The sequence below is a fragment of the Salmo salar genome, chromosome ssa08, assembly GCF_905237065.1.
Source record: "Salmo salar chromosome ssa08, Ssal_v3.1, whole genome shotgun sequence".
Lineage (NCBI taxonomy): Eukaryota > Metazoa > Chordata > Actinopteri > Salmoniformes > Salmonidae > Salmo > Salmo salar.
The window spans coordinates 14,010,999-14,030,885 of record NC_059449.1 but is presented as its reverse complement, the minus strand read 5'-3'; the positions used below and the strand labels follow the sequence as shown (position 1 = coordinate 14,030,885).

Genomic DNA, 19,887 nt, shown 5'->3' with positions numbered 1-19,887 from the left:
GTTACGGATACAGATATCCTGTGTGTGTATTTGTTTTCTCTCCTTCTGCCCTAGTCACAGGTGTCACTCATCAGTCACCACTGAAGACACACCTGCTCCTTTTCCCTTACCCAATCACATCCCCTTACCCTCGGTTTAAAAGTATCCCAATCAATTCTCTCTGCAGAGCTCTCTTTTGTTTTTGCACCTACATGTCACTTTGTCTGTTATCCTGTGAGTATTGTATTGTTATGGTGTACGACTGTTTTGTTGGTGGGAAAAGGGGATAACCAGCCAAGTCGCCCATGGGCCTACATTACCCGTAGGAAAACAGTGTCTAAATACCCTAGTTAGAACTGGGCGGACCACCCACTGTATTTCTGGTTAGTTAGCTAGCTGTTCTTAAAGCAGGCTTGACTAGCTTAGGGGTTTGTTTGGATATTTATCATTTCTTTCCTTGGGTCCAGCGCAGCCCCTTTTTCCCACACCCCATTACCATGTGTTTAAAATAAACCTGAAGTGTTTGACGGTAGATTTAGGTTGTTTGTGGTTTTTTAGTTCTCACTGTTACTTTTTCACTGGGGTGATTTGCATGAGATATGTTATGGGTCTCGTTTCCATCCTCCCTAGACTGCAGGGCCAAAGGGGTTCGTAACAGTCAGGAAGTGCAGCTCAGTTTCCACCTCAGATTGTGGGCAGTGGGCACTTCTCTTGAGAGCCAGGTCTGCCTTTCTCAATAGCGAGGCTATGATGTCTCCCTCTGTCTTTTTATCCACCCTCCTTCCCTCTTTCCATCCTCCACCCCTGTCCCTTACAGCCCTTCTCTCCATCCTACACCTCTCTCTCTCACAGCCCTTCTCTCCATCCTACACCTCTCTCTCACAGCCCTTCTCTCCATCCTACACCTCTCTCTCTCACAGCCCTTCTCTCCATCCTACACCTCTCTCTCTCACTGCCCTTCTCTCCATCCTACCCTCTCTCTCACTCCCCTTCTCTCCATCCTCCACCTCTCTCTCACTCCCCTTCTCAACATCCTCCACCTCTCTCTCTCACTCCCCTTCTCTCCATCCTACACCTCTCTCTCTCACTCCCCTTCTCTCCATCCTACACCTCTCTCTCTCACTCCCCTTCTCTCCATCCTACACCTCTCTCTCTCACTCCCCTTCTCTCCATCCTACACCTCTCTCTCTCACTCCCCTTCTCTCCATCCTACACCTCTCTCTCTCACTGCCCTTCTCTCCATCCTACACCTCTCTCTCTCACTGCCCTTCTCTCCATCCTACACCTCTCTCTCACTCCCCTTCTCTCCATCCTCCACCTCTCTCTCACTCCCCTTCTCTCCATCCTCCACCTCTCTCTCACTCCCCTTCTCTCCATCCTACACCTCTCTCTCTCACTCCCCTTCTCTCCATCCTCCACCTCTCTCTCACTCCCCTTCTCTCCATCCTACACCTCTCTCTCACTGCCCTTCTCTCCATCCTACACCTCTCTCTCACTGCCCTTCTCTCCATCCTACACCTCTCTCTCACAGCCCTTCTCTCCATCCTACACCTCTCTCTCTCACAGCCCTTCTCTCCATCCTACACCTCTCTCTCACAGCCCTTCTCTCCATCCTACACCTCTCTCTCTCACAGCCCTTCTCTCCATCCTACACCTCTCTCTCACTCCCCTTCTCTCCATCCTACACCTCTCTCTCTCACTGCCCTTCTCTCCATCCTACACCTCTCTCTCTTACAGCCCTTCTCTCCATCCTACACCTCTCTCTCACAGCCCTTCTCTCCATCCTACACCTCTCTCACTCCCCTTCTCTCCATCCTACACCTCTCTCTCTCACTGCCCTTCTCTCCATCCTACACCTCTCTCTCACTCCCCTTCTCTCCATCCTACACCTCTCTCTCTCACTGCCCTTCTCTCCATCCTACACCTCTCTCTCACTCCCCTTCTCTCCATCCTACACCTCTCTCTCACTCCCCTTCTCTCCATCCTACACCTCTCTCTCACTGCCCTTCTCTCCATCCTACACCTCTCTCACTGCCCTTCTCTCCATCCTACACCTCGCTCTCACTCCCCTTCTCTCCATCCTACACCTCTCTCACACTCCCCTTCTCTCCATCCTACACCTCTCTCTCACTGCCCTTCTCTCCATCCTACACCTCTCTCTCACTGCCCTTCTCTCCATCCTACACCTCTCTCTCTCACAGCCCTTCTCTCCATCCTACACCTCTCTCTCACTCCCCTTCTCTCCATCCTCCACCTCTCTCTCACTCCCCTTCTCTCCATCCTACACCTCTCTCTCACAGCCCTTCTCTCCATCCTACACCTCTCTCTCACTCCCCTTCTCTCCATCCTCCACCTCTCTCTCACTCCCCTTCTCTCCATCCTACACCTCTCTCTCTCACTCCCCTTCTCTCCATCCTACACCTCTCTCTCACTCCCCTTCTCTCCATCCTACAGCTCTCTCTCACTGCCCTTCTCTCCATCCTACACCTCTCTCTCTCACAGCCCTTCTCTCCATCCTACACCTCTCTCTCTCACAGCCCTTCTCTCCATCCTACACCTCTCTCTCACTGCCCTTCTCTCCATCCTACACCTCTCTCTCTCACTGCCCTTCTCTCCATCCTACACCTCTCTCTCACAGCCCTTCTCTCCATCCTACACCTCTCTCTCACTGCCCTTCTCTCCATCCTACACCTCTCTCTCTCACTCCCCTTCTCTCCATCCTACACCTCTCTCTCACTGCCCTTCTCTCCATCCTACACCTCTCTCTCTCAGCCCTTCTCTCCATCCTACACCTCTCTCTCTCACAGCCCTTCTCTCCATCCTACACCTCTCTCTCACTGCCCTTCTCTCCATCCTACACCTCTCTCTCTCAGCCCTTCTCTCCATCCTACACCTCACTCTCTCACAGCCCTTCTCTCCATCCTACACCTCTCTCACTGCCCTTCTCTCCATCCTACACCTCTCTCTCACTCCCCTTCTCTCCATCCTACACCTCTCTCTCTTACAGCCCTTCTCTCCATCCTACACCTCTCTCTCTTACAGCCCTTCTCTCCATCCTACACCTCTCTCTCACAGCCCTTCTCTCCATCCTACACCTCTCTCTCACTCCCCTTCTCTCCATCCTACACCTCTCTCTCACAGCCCTTCTCTCCATCCTACACCTCTCTCTCACAGCCCTTCTCTCCATCCTACACCTCTCTCTCACTCCCCTTCTCTCCATCCTACACCTCTCTCTCTCACAGCCCTTCTCTCCATCCTACACCTCTCTCTCTCAGCCCTTCTCTCCATCCTACACCTCACTCTCTCACAGCCCTTCTCTCCATCCTACACCTCTCTCTCACTGCCCTTCTCTCCATCCTACACCTCTCTCTCACTCCCCTTCTCTCCATCCTACACCTCTCTCTCTTACAGCCCTTCTCTCCATCCTACACCTCTCTCTCTTACAGCCCTTCTCTCCATCCTACACCTCTCTCTCACAGCCCTTCTCTCCATCCTACACCTCTCTCTCACTCCCCTTCTCTCCATCCTACACCTCTCTCTCACAGCCCTTCTCTCCATCCTACACCTCTCTCTCACAGCCCTTCTCTCCATCCTACACCTCTCTCTCTTACAGCCCTTCTCTCCATCCTACACCTCTCTCTCTTACAGCCCTTCTCTCCATCCTACACCTCTCTCTCTCACTGCCCTTCTCTCCATCCTACACCTCTCTCTCACTGCCCTTCTCTCCATCCTACACCTCTCTCTCTTACAGCCCTTCTCTCCATCCTACACCTCTCTCTCTCACTGCCCTTCTCTCCATCCTACACCTCTCTCTCACTGCCCTTCTCTCCATCCTACACCTCTCTCTCACTGCCCTTCTCTCCATCCTACACCTCTCTCTCACTGCCCTTCTCTCCATCCTACACCTCTCTCTCACTGCCCTTCTCTCCATCCTACACCTCTCTCTCACTGCCCTTCTCTCCATCCTACACCTCTCTCTCTCTTACAGCCCTTCTCTCCATCCTACACCTCTCTCTCTCACTGCCCTTCTCTCCATCCTACACCTCTCTCTCTCACTGCCCTTCTCTCCATCCTACACCTCTCTCTCACTCCCCATCCTACACCTCTCTCTCACTGCCCTTCTCTCCATCCTACACCTCTCTCTCACTGCCCTTCTCTCCATCCTACACCTCTCTCTCTCTTACAGCCCTTCTCTCCATCCTACACCTCTCTCTCTCTTACAGCCCTTCTCTCCATCCTACACCTCTCTCTCTCACTGCCCTTCTCTCCATCCTACACCTCTCTCTCACTGCCCTTCTCTCCATCCTACACCTCTCTCTCTCTTACAGCCCTTCTCTCCATCCTACCCCTCTCTCTCTCTTACAGCCCTTCTCTCCATCCTCCAACCCCTCTCACAGCCTCTCTCTCCATCCCCCACCCCCCCTCTCTCTCTCTTTTACAGCCCTTGTGGGATTGAGACAGGCACTGTGACAGCAGTGGTAAATCAGGAGATGAGCTACCGCATGTACACACTCAATCGCTCTTGGCAGGGAGGTCAAAAGAAATAGTCCGGAGGTTCCCCTGAGAAGAAGCTTTACCTCTCTCCCCCTCCCTTTCTCCTCCTCTCTACCCTCCCTGTCTGCTATACGGCCCAGCTAAGAGTGCAAAAGATCTGAGTAAAGCTTTGGGCCCAACCCCCCCCCTTCTCTTTTTTACCAACCGCGCTCCAGAGATGATCATGAAAGCCCTCGGTAATCAAAAGGACCAGTATTCTATTAAAACATCATCGTTATCTCTAACATCACTCAAGTCCACTACTATCCGCTCCTTAAAAACAAAAAAAGTGTGTCCTTCCATCTTTCAAATTCCCTCCGGTACTGCATGAATGACGCCGCCCTTGAACTAAGATGTCCGCCGCCCGTCCGCCACTCTACACTGGGCTGACATTGTGAGAGAAGAAGCCATCTTGGCTCCATCTCCTCTGGGACTTTCCTGGCTTGATTGCGAAGTCTGGGAGTGAAGTGCGACTGGCACCCGGGGGGCACCGGCGCGGAGCAGAACTGGAGGGGGAGGGGTTAACTAAGCCTGCCCAGTCCCTCCGCGACGCACATCGCACGGCGCATCCTAGCCAGGGTCACGGAGCAGAAGTTAAGGGCGCTAATCATTTCAAATTATGAATTCTTCTTAATTTATGAATTATGCATACATTTTTAATTAATCTAATGTTCCGAGGGTTTTCTACCCCCCCTCCTCCCCATCCCTTGTCCCTCTCCTCCTTCCGCATCCCTCGTTCAGGAGATCTCAATCTAATTAGATGGCATTAGGAGTTAGAGTGGCAGCCTCAACCCCGACCTTGGCACCCAACCTCGGGCACACCTTTCCCCATCAATCTTCAGCCATTGTCTCAAAGTAACTGATCCTTTGCCATCGTCACAACACGGTGGAATGCATCTCAACAAACCTGATATGATACCTAGCGTTATTCTGGCTAACGATAGCGTGTTTGTTGTTGATGAGGTTATTGGAGAGGCAAAGCGGAGTGTTGGGGTTATTGGATTGATGAGTTGACGTTCATTGACATTCATGACGAAACCCTAAGAAATATGCTAAGACGGTAAAAAGTCCTGAAATGGCCATCAAAAGTTGCCCACTAGTCTAACGCCTACATAAACCTTTTGTGAAATCTCTTCAGTGATGAATAGGTGTTGGACTGGGTGGCCGATAGTGAGTGTTGTTATTGATGGGTGTTGCTGTCATGGTTACCTGAGAGCTTCATGAGCAGGTCGGTGGCTGTCTTGGTGGTGATGTCCGGGCTGAAGAGGGACGCCGCCGTTGGACCTCCACCAGGACTGGACCGCACCCCCACCCCGACTCCCCCCATAGAGAGGTCCAGGGAGTTGCCACTGCTACCAGGTCGCTCCCGCTCCCTGTCCCTGCAGAGGGTGAAGGGCGACAGCACCGACAGCTCCCTCTCCTGGGGCTCTTCTTTTATATAGACGTGGTGGTTGGAGACTCCAGGGGAGCTCTGGTTCCCTGCGTCTGACTGGAGAGGGGACTCCCCGGGGTTGTAATCGCCCATGAGTGACCCCTCGCCCTCCGTGTCCGTGGTGGCCTCTTCCTTGACCTTGACCCCGTCGGAGGCGGACCCGGAGCGGGGGAAGTGCTGGTGGCAGCGCATGTGGAGCTTGAGGCTGAAGTGGCGCGAGGAGGTGAAAGGGCAAAGTTCGCACTGGAACGTCTCGCCCCGGTCCTGATGCTGGTGGACCTGGGATACAGGGATAGGATGAGTGGTGGGGGTACCGCCGCATTGTCACGGTAACAACAGTCAAAGCAATGATGCTCATTTGAGGACAAGACACTGAAAATTTGCCTAAGGTACAATAGAGAAATGCGTCGGCGTGTTGTCCATTCAACGTGTGTCAATGTCTCGGGCTAATTGTATCTGTCCCTATGCAAATAAATCATTGAAATAAAATGAGTAAAAGAGATTAAATAAGAGCGTAAAACAGTAAGGATTCCCTCAACACCTGGAGCTTCTCGCTCTTGTTAAAATCCCCTCTAGCTTTGGTCTACTAACTACAGTATAATTTGAGGCACGTTACCCGCTACACTAGAGGTGACTTTGACTAGAGCGTGCACCTCCCTTCCTTTGAGCAATTAGTAGCATTAGCACCACTTCCACGATTACGACCTCAGAGGATGGATAAAACGACGAGGTTACAGGTCAAAGGTCAAAGGAGGCATCACAGGCTCCCATCATCTCACCTTCATGTGGGACTTGAGATTGTCTTTGCGGGCGCAGCGGAAGGGGCACAGGGGACACTGGTGACTCTTCAGGCCGGTGTGGATCACCATGTGTCTCTTCCAGTAGCTCTTCCTCTTGATGACCAGGCCACACACCGGACACTGGAACGGCTTCCCTCCGTCCTCCCCCGGGGAACCTGGGAGAGTAGAGGAAAAAGAGGGGATGAGACGTTTATTTATTTCACCTTTATTTAACCAGGGAGTTCCAGTGAGGTCAGAATAATTATTTACCAAGGGATACCTGGCTGAGAAGGGCAGCTCAGTAAAAATACAAGTAATTTAGAGCATACAGTCCCCTGAACAAATACTTAAGCAATGCGTCATTCCTTCCTCGTTTGCTTGATGTCAGTACACCTATCCGATCTATAAGTGTCTGGTAAGGTATACGTAAGGTTTCCACTTCATAGCTTTCCCCAATCCAGCCCATGTCAGATCTGTGATTACCTCAAGGGAAAAAAGGAAGCTAGGAAGGTGAAGGATACATTTCTGAAGTATTGGAACAAGTCCATTTCTCGAGCTGGGAATTGCTTGGGACTTGACCACACGATATTATCACGATACTAAGGTGCCGATACAATATGCATTACGATTCTCACCATTCTATATGTATTGCGATTCCATATACTGCAGTTTTATTGCGATTTGATGTTCCAAACATATTGCTCACCATATGTCTGCTGCAGAGAGACAAGAGAGAGCAATGAGAACACGAGTCTTGATGAGTCATGGAAATAGAAGTGCTGAAAACATCTTGGCTCCCTATTTTAAAAAGAACATGGAGAACAAGCTATAGGATCAGAAATCCATTAGTTATGGCGCAGGTACAGCCGACTAGCGCTAGCTAATGCTACCTGGATTTTATTAACAAATCTATACAATATCGTCCCAAAATAATATTGCGATATGCAACTATCGACCCCCCCTCCTCCCCACCCCCCAATCACTAGTCCATTCCTTCCTTTCCAGAGAGGAGTTACGGACTACGGAGCCTCACTAAGGTTACTGACGTTGTCACAATTCCCACACCTCTACTAGGTGAGACACGACCTCTAGACACCTCAAGCTGAGAACGTTCAACAAAGCCTGCTGTGCGTCTGCGAACAAAATAAGTCAAACTCAAGGATGTTTTATTATCTCGATTATTGTTGTTGGCTTCATTTCCGGCCTCTATTACGCAGTTTAATTGGGCTTATTAGGACGCGGCATGATTGCATTACAAATTCACCACGGACCTGTCATCGATGGCTTCATAAGTATTCTCCTCCTGTTCCTTGGAAAACATCTGGTAATCAGTGTTTGGTGAAATTACCGCGCTCAGCCATTCATTGACCCCGGGTGTAAAACCTCGAGACTGCCTATTTGCAACAATAAACTGCCATCTGCGGCCCAACCGACTGGAGCGAGGGAGAGAAGAGAGGGGGAGGAGAGAGAGAGAGAGAGAGGGGGAAGGGGGGAGGAGAGGGAGAGAGAGAGGGGGAGGGGGGGAGGAGAGAGAGAGAGAGAGAAAGGGGGAGGGGGAGGACTAGAGAGAGAGAGAGAGAGAAAGAGAGAGAGAGAGAGAAAGGGGGAGGGGGAGGACTAGAGAGAGAGAGAGAGAGAGAGAGAGAGAGAGAGAGAGAGAGAGAGGGGGGGAGAGAGAGGAGAGAAGATAACTGTGGACTTCTTGCTCATTGGAGGATGTAGGGGAAGAGGTGGAGGAGATAGAAAAAAGATGGAACAGCGTTTAACTGGTCAGTACATCAGATAGGGGATTCTCTCTCTCTCTCTCTCCAGGGCAATCAAGATCAATTATCAAGAAATGTCTAAAATATGTAGAATTACACGGATTTATGTAACACTAAATATAGGCCAAATGTGTAACAATTTCATACCAGACCAGCCAACTGCAATAAAACAAAACAAAACAATCAATAACCAAGGGCATGTTTTTTCTGTCTGGCCACCAGACAAGTACCTGCATTTGTACAGCATTCCACCGCGACCTTGACGGCTGCAGGTTACCGCCGACAACCCTTTTTAACATGCAGATCACAGAATATTACATTGACTGCCTCTCTCCCTCTCATCCATCTCAAGTCAATTTGATCCAGCCATTTTAGATTTGGCTTAAGGGTTACGACACAATCCTTCAAAAGTGGCCATCCATCTACCCTGGAACACACTCCACTGTTCTCCCTAAAGGCTGCTCATTTTCAGAGAGGAGAGAGAGTTGTGTGTGTGTGTGTGTGTGTGTGTGTGTGTGTGTGTGTGTGTGTGTGTGTGTGTGTGTGTGTGTGTGTGTGTGTGTGTGTGTTGTATTTATTAAGGAGCCCCGTTAGCTACTCTTCTTGGGGTCCAGCAACATTAAGGCAGTTATATACAATTATAAATATTACATGACATTACATTTCACAACCCATTAAGTGTGTCCTCAGGCCACTACTCTACTACCACATATCTACAACACAAAACCCATGTATACATGTGTGCAGAGTGCATGAGTCAGCATGTGTATGTATGTGTCTGTGACTGTGTGTGTCTGTGACTGTGTGTGTCTGTGACTGTGTGTGTCTGTGACTGTGTGTGTCTGTGTGTGTGACTGTGTGTGTGTGTGTGTGTCTCTTCACAGTCCCTGCTGTTCTATAAGGTTTTTTTGTATCGATTTTTTAAATCTGATTCTACAGCTTGTGTTAGTTACCTGATGTGGAATAGAGTTCCATGTAGTCATGGCTCTGTGTAGTACTGTGCGCCACCCATAGTCTATTCTGGACCTGCCCAGTGTAAACTGATGGGATTGTGTTTGGCTGGGAGTCTGCTGAATGCTGATCTGAGGACAGAGGAGAAGGCCCTGACTGCAGACTCCTCTGGCTCCAACCTCCACCAGTCTGTACAGAGGTGACTGGTAAAGGGAGGTTGTTGGAGCCAGAAGCGTCTGCAGAACAGACACGGATATGGACACTCGGTTCCTACTGTGCTGAGAGCACACACCGCAGATCCGAGTGCAAATGGTTTGGGTTGGACATCCTGCCAGGCCCACAGACCTTTTCCCAGACTCAGGCCAGAGGGGGAGGGGGATTCGCTCTCTCTCTCTATCAAAAGTGGGGCGAGCAAGCAAAAAAATTCAAATACATGAATAAAGTAAATACAAACCTCACCATGAGATTTTAGCCGTTTTATAATGAGAGTCATAGGGACCAGGGTTTGAGTCCCAGTCAGGGTACCCTACAAATTATACAACGGGTGGGTCTAATCCTGAATTCTGATTGGTTAAAAGCACATTCCAGCCAGTGTCTATTCCACAAGTTACCACCAACTAAATCTATGACGTTAAAACGCCTATTTAGTCTGTTTCATCTGACTGCGCTATCCACTGTCTCAGCCCAGGCAGGGACGTTATTAACTTCATCTCCTCTACAAAAAGCATCTAGACATTATCTCACATTTCTTTTAGACTAACATTTAGTTTTCAACAGAAAAGATTTGTATAAACCTTACTGTCTCTCCGACATTTGCAACATTGTTTCAACATTCCGATTCGATCTCCAACTGTTCCATAGTAATGAACGTGTAGGGGTCGGGACGAGAGAGAGAGGCAGGCAGCGTTTCTCAGCCAGTCTAAATAATTTATCAGCTGGCATCATTTTTATGGATATATACAAAAAAAAGGTAAATTGATAAAAGGTAAAACGAAACTAAGTGTAGCTAGTTTTCTAGTCTCTCCAGCTTCAGGATGAAGTGATTGTGTTAGCTGTGTTGTTGCCTAGCTCCTCTGAACAACACTGTCCTGACGAGAGAGCACATTTCTATGCCAGGTGAAATCGCGCATTATTAGCTCATTGTTATGGATGTATCCAAATAAATGTCACTAGAATACAGCTTAAACAAATGCAGCCACTGTTGTTATTCTTTCTGCACCGTTGGACGTGACTGTAAAGTTAGCCGTAGTTGGCTAGCTAGCAACAAGGGATAAGAACGTTTCCAGCCAGTATGGCAATGGAACATTTAGAACGAATGACTGGGTCGCGTCTCTGACCACCGAACCAGTAGAACGAACGACTGGGTCGCGTCTCTGACCACCGAACCAGTAGAACGAACGACTGGGTCGCGTCTCTGACCACCGAACCAGTAGAACGAACGACCAACCGGCTTGGGTAGCAACCCTAGATTTGTTTCGGGACTATATCTTGTGGAAGGATGAAATAGTATGAATAAATTCATCAAAATAACGTTTTTAATGAAAATATGTCAATCATTATTTGAATATGTTGGTAACCGGTAACGCGTTGTATAAAAGTGATAATGCCCTCGAAGCCGGTGTTTGGAGGACATATTGGCACGGTTTGCCGGCCCGAGACAATATATCCTCCCAACACCGGCTTCGAGGGCATCATCACTTAATTCACTGCATTGGTTCCCGTGTTAAATAGCACCATTGAAAGCAGTGAAGGCATAGTTCTGCCATTGTTCATGATTGATGTGCTAGTTGAAATATATATCATTATACTAAAGTAATCAGACCTATTCTTACTATATTAAACTGCTTCAGCTTCTATTCAGCTTGAAATCTTCATTTAATACGTTCCATTACTATAACAAAATACATTTTTTGGACAGCTGAAGCAAGCACACATTTTCTTCAGGAAATGTACCTATTCTAGATGAGTCATTTATCTTAGCTTAGAAGAGTTCACTGCAAGCTGACTACTGGCTAGCTTGCGAAATCAACTTATTAAAGTATCTACAAAAGTTTTATAGTGGCATAATCCAAAAGGAAGGCTACTACGTTTTTTATTTTACTGTTCGCATGATTCGATTCACAGCGATTGAACCGAATCCCTACCACTACAATTGTGAAGCGAATCATTCAATTTGTGAAAAATAGTTTAAAATAATAATTTCTTATGAATAAAAAAAAAACGTATTGTTAAAAAAAAATACGAATGTATGTGAAGTGGGGCATTCGTAATACAGTAAATCAAATGTGTACGTCCTTAAAGTGTAATATAAATTCAACATATTAGAACATTTTCTTAGAGACCAGCTTTAATTCCATATAATAAGCAAAAGCTTGGAGAATATCTGTAAACGATAGTTTCAAAACAAGTTGAAAAGCTGAAGAGGATTTAATATCCGAGGACAGTTCAGGATGTGCAAAGTGAAATAAACTAGTACTGACAAACACCCTTGAAAAATGCAAGGTGAAATAACTGATTGAAATGCATTAAAAAAATCTGCTGTTGTTGTTCTGTTCAACCTGGGGTTGGGAAGGCCTTCCACAACGGTTCATTGTTGTAGAAAACCTTGCTAGAGAAACAACACCTTCTGGAATTGATGGATAGCGGCACTATGTTTGTCGCAAGGTTTATACAAAAGGTTCAATGTTTCGAACCTTGTCACGACGACAAAACGTAGCTGACATAATATCTTGATAAACTCACCGTTACATTTACCAAACTGCAACAAAAAAAACTGAATGTAGCTTGCTACTGTATATCCAAAAACTCACCATAAGGCTTATTGACAACAAATGCCACCTCAGGAAGAAATTGTGTAGGGTCAGGGTGGATTAGCCTACCTGCTTGGCTGCTGGGTTTGGCCCTTCCCTTAGGGGTGGAGGGCAGCAGCAGGTCCATGGTGCTCTGGGGCCCTGTGGGGGTCCCTGCCTTCTGGTTCCTGTCCAGCAGGGGCTTGATGTCCTCCTGGATGGCCCCTCCTCCTGTTGGGGCCTCCATTTTATCAGCAAGGAGGTTCCCTGCCGCCCGGGCTGCCACCTCCTTGAGGAGCGCAGCCGAGGAAGTCATAGAGACCAGGGAGAGGAAGGAGGAGCCGGGGGAGGGTTGGTGGTCTGATGATGAGGAGGTGGTCTGGGAGCGCTCGCTCACCTTCTTGGACAGGGCTGCTAGCGTGGAGCTGGCCGACTGAGGGCTGAAGGGGGAGGTGAAGGCATCAAAGCGTACCGAGTCGTCCGTTCCTCCCCGGCTCCCTCCTCCCAGGGTGGGTACTGTAGAGCAGGAGGATGATGAAGAGGAAGTAGACGAGGCCACTACGGTGGCATTCTTGTCCTGTAAAACCGCGTTGGCTGCCGCTTTCAGCTTCTGGATGGCCGAGTCCGGTGATAGGCTGGACCCGCCGCTGGAGGCGGAGCAACCCACCGGGGGCCACTTCCCGTCGCCGGCCACTCCCACCCACACGAAGCCAGCGCCGTTGCTCGGGGTGACCACCGAGGCGAAGGGGTCGCAGGGCTCCTGCTTGATGGCGGTGGTCGACATGGCAACAGAGGCGGGCGAGGCCGAGGCGGAGCCTCCACTGTTGTTGTTGTTGTTATTGGCCGCCAGTTTTCGGGCGAGGGCACTTAGCTGCTGAGCATGATGGGAGGAGGGGGAGAGGGTCAGGGCTGGAGCTAAGCCTATAGGGGGCGACTCTCCTCCCCCTCCTCTCACTCTCCCCAGAAGTTCCCCATCCAGCTTCAATGACCCAGCCTCTAGGAGGCGCCGCAGGTTACTACTCAGGGGTTTTCCCAGGGCCTCGGAGGCAGCCTCTCCATAGAGCGAGGATACCACGGAGGAAAGGGTATCCTGGGCAGAGAACACCCCTCCGTCCACCCCCAGGCTCAGGAGCTCAAGGGAGGCCCGGTGGTGGTGGTGGTGGCTGTGGACAGGCGTAGGGCAGCCCCCCAGGGAGCTCTCGGTCGAGGTGTCGGGGTGTTCCGGAGGTCGGTCTGGGGAGGGGGTGGGAGAGGAGCCCCCGTGGAGGAACAGCTCATGGTCGTCATGGATGTCGCCGCTGTACGACGACTCGGAGCGCGTGTCGGAGGCGTTCCCATACCAGCCACCGCCGCCAACGCCGCCGTCGTCCTCCACGGGACAGCAGCCCCCGTTGGGCCCACCCTCCTCGACGCTGTCCACATCTACAGGAGAGAAGAAGAGACGTTTGGTGAGAGGAAAAGAGAGGAGGAAGGGATCATCATGATCAGAGCTGAGGACAAACCAGGGTCATGTTCATTGGATCATAAGCGGAGGGAAACGGGGAGGTGCTACCTGAACATATCCAATATGAAAACACTTGTTTTAGCTTTTTCTGTTGCACAATGTTTTACTAACAGTGTTCCCTAATGAACATTACCCAGGAACGGACTGGATTTTGTCATTAAAGATAAACTCCAGGATCTTAAGCACAAGAAATCTGTAACAGTAGGATTTTTTTTTTTTTTTACAAAATTGCAGGATGTAACATATCATACCAAACGGATGATGTAATGCACAATTTGATGATGGAGTACACAAAAAAAAACGGGGACCACTTTAGGCTCTTGAGAATCAATTTCAAAACTACTGGCAAAAATTATACAAAAGTTTGAGAGCGCATCCTTAAATGACAATCTAGGAGGCATTGACTTTAACAGCCTTGATTTGAGAGTTGACGTTGTAAATCAACAAGTCAGTAGTCACCTGTCCCCTGGATTACAAAGTGAGCCAGACTACTACACTATACACTCATTCTGACGCCTCCTTATCACAAGTGAGCACTCTCAATTCTATTTACCTGCTAAGTACAAAGGGAACAGCCTATTCAAAATACCAAATAGACTTCGGCGCTCTCAGCAAGGGGTAACTCACTGCCTTGGCAATGACTGAAGAAAATCATAATAAAAATCATAATAACACCGAAAATCCAAGGAGCTTTAATGCAACAAAATCCACCAGCTTTCCCAAGCCCTTCTCTCAGCACTGAGAATCACCAGCAACGGTGGATAAAATAACTTGAATGATTTTTCAATCCTTTATGATCAACATATGTTTTTTTCCCAGGGTCAATTTTTTTTCTCCTCCCAAGGAGTTTAGTAACAGGGTTACCATGACAACAGGACCTTCCGTGAGGCTAGACAGCAAAGATTAGGGTAATGGAGGTTACAGAGCCTGTTTAATATTCATGAGGATGCAGATACCACCAGGGAGCCAATAAGGATAGGGTTAAGGTCACCCAGGGTCATTAATATACACTTGGTGTATCAATATTCATAAGCAAAACATTACATCTTGCCAGACAAGGGCGAACAAAAGAAAGTGAGTATTCCTGAAACATATTAACCCCTTTCCATATACTGTACTGGGAGGAGGGGAGGGACAGTAGAGGCTTCAACAAAAAAATAAACCCATTGAGCATCAACTGAAGAAAAAACAGTGAGAATAACAAAAAAAGGTCAGAGAAGCCATGACACTCGTACACTGAGACACAATCTCTCCTCTCCGCACGCACACACGCACACACGCGCACGCACGCACACACACACGTCATTTGAGCTCTCTTCTCTCTCCCTCTTGCTCACACACATCAAGGCTAGTCTTCACCTTGGCGACCCCGTCTAAGAACACTGGTGGGTTGCTTCTCTGTTTACAGGCAGAGGGGAAAGCGGTTGCCTCGGCAACCCCACCCGCAGGGGTCATTAGAGTCAGCTCACATCTGGTCTGGTCGTCACCGACTATGGGCCAGAGAGGTGACCGCAACCGTGGCCCGACCGCTCTGACCAAGCGTACATGTACAGCTACAAATCTACCCACCACGCAGGGACGCTAGTACACACTCCATCTCACACACACAGGAATCAGGACACACACACACCCTGGCAGAGGCCAGGGCAGGGAAAAGAAGACACTGAACACTTACAGGAGTCAGGACACTACACCTTACAACCAGAGACCTGACCTCTCTTTTTCTACACAGTTTATGTTGTGTGTGTGCCACCCTTTGCGTGTGTTTCTATGCACTGTGTGTCTTCCTTCACATTTCCTAAGACGACATTAAGCGAGGAAAGAAAGAGAAAGAGAAAAAGAGAAAGAGAGAAAGAGAGAGAATGAGAGAGAATGAGAGAGAATGTCAGCGGGTCTAAGACCTACTGTTTTTCCATGGCCGCCGTTCACTCCCACTGAAAGCTTTTAGTCACCTGAGCCGGGCCAGAGGGGAGAAGTATGCGAGGCATGACCCGCGTCCATGTGACATGCTACAGAAAGAAAGCAGCCAGGCCCTAATGGCTGTAATGTCGTTAGTGGGAAATGGCTAGATTGCTGACCTGAGGTCTCAGGAGCACACAGTGGAGGGTTGAGGAGGGGGGGGGGTGAATTTGAACTATCCCCCCCTCTATCGCTCTCTCTATTGACCTCTCCTTCTCCCTCTCTCCCTTCATCTCTCTTGCCCTTTGCTGCCCTCCCCTCTCTTTCCCTAACTCTCCCCCTGCCTTTCTCGCTCTCCTTTCTGGGTTTAGTGTTGAGGTCTCGAGACTCCTCCACGCAACACTACACCTCAAGACGCTAGGCTAGCCGTAATGCTACAATGCTCCCTCTGCCGCACCCCGCCGCCACGGCTGTGTATGACACAGGCAGGACCACCGTGTGTGTGTGTGTGTGTGTGTGTGAGAGACACAGGCAGGGCCACCACGTGGGCGGGCTGACATTTCACAAGGTCATATCTCTGGCCCAGGCTCCGGGGGGGGGGGCTTTGTCTAGGGCTCAGCGTGCACACACACACACACACACACACACACACACACACACACACACACACACACACACACACAGTACTAGTCCACTACTACACATTACTGTACAGCCGAGGATATGGTTAAAAACAACCTAAACCCCTCCTCTACAGTACAGTGGTGGTGGTGATACAGTCTCTACAGTACAGTGGTGGTGGTGGTGATCCAGTCTCTACAGTACAGTGGTGGTGGTGGTGATCCAGTCTCTACAGTACAGTGGTGGTGGTGGTGATCCAGTCTCTACAGTACAGTGGTGGTGGTGGTGATCCAGTCTCTACAGTACAGTGGTGGTGGTGGTGATCCAGTCTCTACAGTACAGTGGTGGTGGTGGTGATCCAGTCTCTACAGTACAGTGGTGGTGGTGGTGATCCAGTCTCTACAGTACAGTGGTGGTGGTGATCCAGTCTCTACAGTACAGTGGTGGTGGTGGTGATCCAGTCTCTACAGTACAGTGGTGGTGGTGGTGATCCAGTCTCTACAGTACAGTGGTGGTGGTGGTGATCCAGTCTCTACAGTACAGTGGTGGTGGTGATCCAGTCTCTACAGTACAGTGGTGGTGGTGGTGATCCAGTCTCTACAGTACAGTGGTGGTGGTGGTGATCCAGTCTCTACAGTACAGTGGTGGTGGTGGTGATCCAGTCTCTACAGTACAGTGGTGGTGGTGGTGATCCAGTCTCTACAGTACAGTGGTGGTGGTGGTGATCCAGTCTCTACAGTACAGTGGTGGTGGTGGTGATCCAGTCTCTACAGTACAGTGGTGGTGGTGATGATACAGTCTCTACAGTACAGTGGTGGTGGTGATGATCCAGTCTCTACAGTACAGTGGTGGTGGTGGTGATCCAGTCTCTACAGTACAGTGGTGGTGGTGGTGATCCAGTCTCTACAGTACAGTGGTGGTGGTGGTGATCCAGTCTCTACAGTACAGTGGTGGTGGTGGTGATCCAGTCTCTACAGTACAGTGGTGGTGGTGGTGATCCAGTCTCTACAGTACAGTGGTGGTGGTGGTGATCCAGTCTCTACAGTACAGTGGTGGTGGTGGTGATCCAGTCTCTACAGTACAGTGGTGGTGATGATCCAGTCTCTACAGGACAGTGGTGGTGGTGGTGATCCAGTCTCTACAGTACAGTGGTGGTGGTGATCCAGTCTCTACAGTACAGTGGTGGTGGTGGTGATCCAGTCTCTACAGTACAGTGGTGGTGGTGATCCAGTCTCTACAGTACAGTGGTGGTGGTGATGATCCAGTCTCTACAGTACAGTGGTGGTGATCCAGTCTCTACAGTACAGTGGTGGTGATCCAGTCTCTACAGTACAGTGGTGGTGGTGGTGATCCAGTCTCTACAGTACAGTGGTGGTGGTGGTGATCCAGTCTCTACAGTACAGTGGTGGTGGTGGTGATCCAGTCTCTACAGTACAGTGGTGGTGGTGATCCAGTCTCTACAGTACAGTGGTGGTGGTGGTGATCCAGTCTCTACAGTACAGTGGTGGTGGTGGTGATCCAGTCTCTACAGTACAGTGGTGGTGGTGGTGATCCAGTCTCTACAGTACAGTGGTGGTGGTGGTGATCCAGTCTCTACAGTACAGTGGTGGTGGTGATCCAGTCTCTACAGTACAGTGGTGGTGGTGGTGATCCAGTCTCTACAGTACAGTGGTGGTGGTGGTGATCCAGTCTCTACAGTACAGTGGTGGTGGTGGTGATCCAGTCTCTACAGTACAGTGGTGGTGGTGGTGATCCAGTCTCTACAGTACAGTGGTGGTGGTGGTGATCCAGTCTCTACAGTACAGTGGTGGTGGTGGTGATCCAGTCTCTACAGTACAGTGGTGGTGGTGGTGATCCAGTCTCTACAGTACAGTGGTGGTGATCCAGTCTCTACAGTACAGTGGTGGTGGTGGTGATCCAGTCTCTACAGTACAGTGGTGGTGGTGGTGATCCAGTCTCTACAGTACAGTGGTGGTGGTGGTGATCCAGTCTCTACAGTACAGTGGTGGTGGTGGTGATCCAGTCTCTACAGTACAGTGGTGGTGGTGGTGATCCAGTCTCTACAGTACAGTGGTGGTGGTGGTGATCCAGTCTCTACAGTACAGTGGTGGTGGTGGTGATCCAGTCTCTACAGTACAGTGGTGGTGGTGGTGATCCAGTCTCTACAGTACAGTGGTGGTGGTGGTGATCCAGTCTCTACAGTACAGTGGTGGTGGTGGTGATCCAGTCTCTACAGTACAGTGGTGGTGGTGGTGATCCAGTCTCTACAGTACAGTGGTGGTGGTGGTGATACAGTCTCTACAGTACAGTGGTGGTGGTGGTGATACAGTCTCTACAGTACAGTGGTGGTGGTGGTGATCCAGTCTCTACAGTACAGTGGTGGTGGTGGTGATCCAGTCTCTACAGTACAGTGGTGGTGGTGATGATCCAGTCTCTACAGGACAGTGGTGGTGGTGATGATACAGTCTCTACAGTACAGTGGTGGTGGTGGTGATCCAGTCTCTACAGTACAGTGGTGGTGGTGATCCAGTCTCTACAGTACAGTGGTGGTGGTGGTGATCCAGTCTCTACAGTACAGTGGTGGTGGTGGTGATCCAGTCTCTACAGTACAGTGGTGGTGGTGGTGATCCAGTCTCTACAGTACAGTGGTGGTGGTGGTGATCCAGTCTCTACAGGACAGTGGTGGTGGTGATGATACAGTCTCTACAGTACAGTGGTGGTGGTGGTGATCCAGTCTCTACAGTACAGTGGTGGTGGTGATCCAGTCTCTACAGTACAGTGGTGGTGGTGGTGATCCAGTCTCTACAGTACAGTGGTGGTGGTGGTGATCCAGTCTCTACAGTACAGTGGTGGTGGTGGTGATCCAGTCTCTACAGTACAGTGGTGGTGGTGGTGATCCAGTCTCTACAGTACAGTGGTGGTGGTGATGATACAGTCTCTACAGTACAGTGGTGGTGGTGGTGATCCAGTCTCTACAGTACAGTGGTGGTGGTGGTGATCCAGTCTCTACAGTACAGTGGTGGTGGTGGTGATCCAGTCTCTACAGTACAGTGGTGGTGGTGGTGATCCAGTCTCTACAGTACAGTGGTGGTGGTGGTGATCCAGTCTCTACAGTACAGTGGTGGTGGTGGTGATCCAGTCTCTACAGTACAGTGGTGGTGGTGGTGATCCAGTCTCTACAGTACAGTGGTGGTGGTGGTGATCCAGTCTCTACAGTACAGTGGTGGTGGTGGTGATCCAGTCTCTACAGTACAGTGGTGGTGGTGGTGATCCAGTCTCTACAGTACAGTGGTGGTGGTGGTGATCCAGTCTCTACAGTACAGTGGTGGTGGTGGTGATACAGTCTCTACAGTACAGTGGTGGTGGTGGTGATCCAGTCTCTACAGTACAGTGGTGGTGGTGGTGATCCAGTCTCTACAGTACAGTGGTGGTGGTGGTGATCCAGTCTCTACAGTACAGTGGTGGTGGTGATGATCCAGTCTCTACAGGACAGGTGGTGGTGGTGATCCAGTCTCTACAGTACAGTGGTGGTGGTGGTGATCCAGTCTCTACAGTACAGTGGTGGTGGTGGTGATCCAGTCTCTACAGTACAGTGGTGGTGGTGGTGATACAGTCTCTACAGTACAGTGGTGGTGGT

General features: G+C 49.9%; 1 protein-coding gene across 7 annotated transcripts in view; it reads right to left on the bottom strand.

Moving 5' to 3' along the window:
* Positions 1 to 19,887, bottom strand: part of znf827 (zinc finger protein 827) — a 112,726-nt gene that overhangs the window by 54,979 nt on the left and 37,860 nt on the right. For 6 of the 7 annotated variants that reach the window (XR_006770779.1, XM_045722762.1, XM_045722761.1 and 3 more), the window contains exons 2-4: positions 12,317 to 13,648; positions 6,724 to 6,899; positions 5,722 to 6,223 (exon numbers count right to left, since the gene is read on the bottom strand). Coding sequence is in view for 6 of the 7 variants with exons in the window: in XM_045722762.1 (XP_045578718.1) it covers positions 5,722 to 6,223; positions 6,724 to 6,899; positions 12,317 to 13,648 (2,010 nt within the window). In the remaining variant the exon portion in view is untranslated. The remainder of the gene's footprint in view (positions 1 to 5,721; positions 6,224 to 6,723; positions 6,900 to 12,316; positions 13,649 to 19,887) is intronic. The other variant, XM_045722760.1, reaches the window with a different exon arrangement.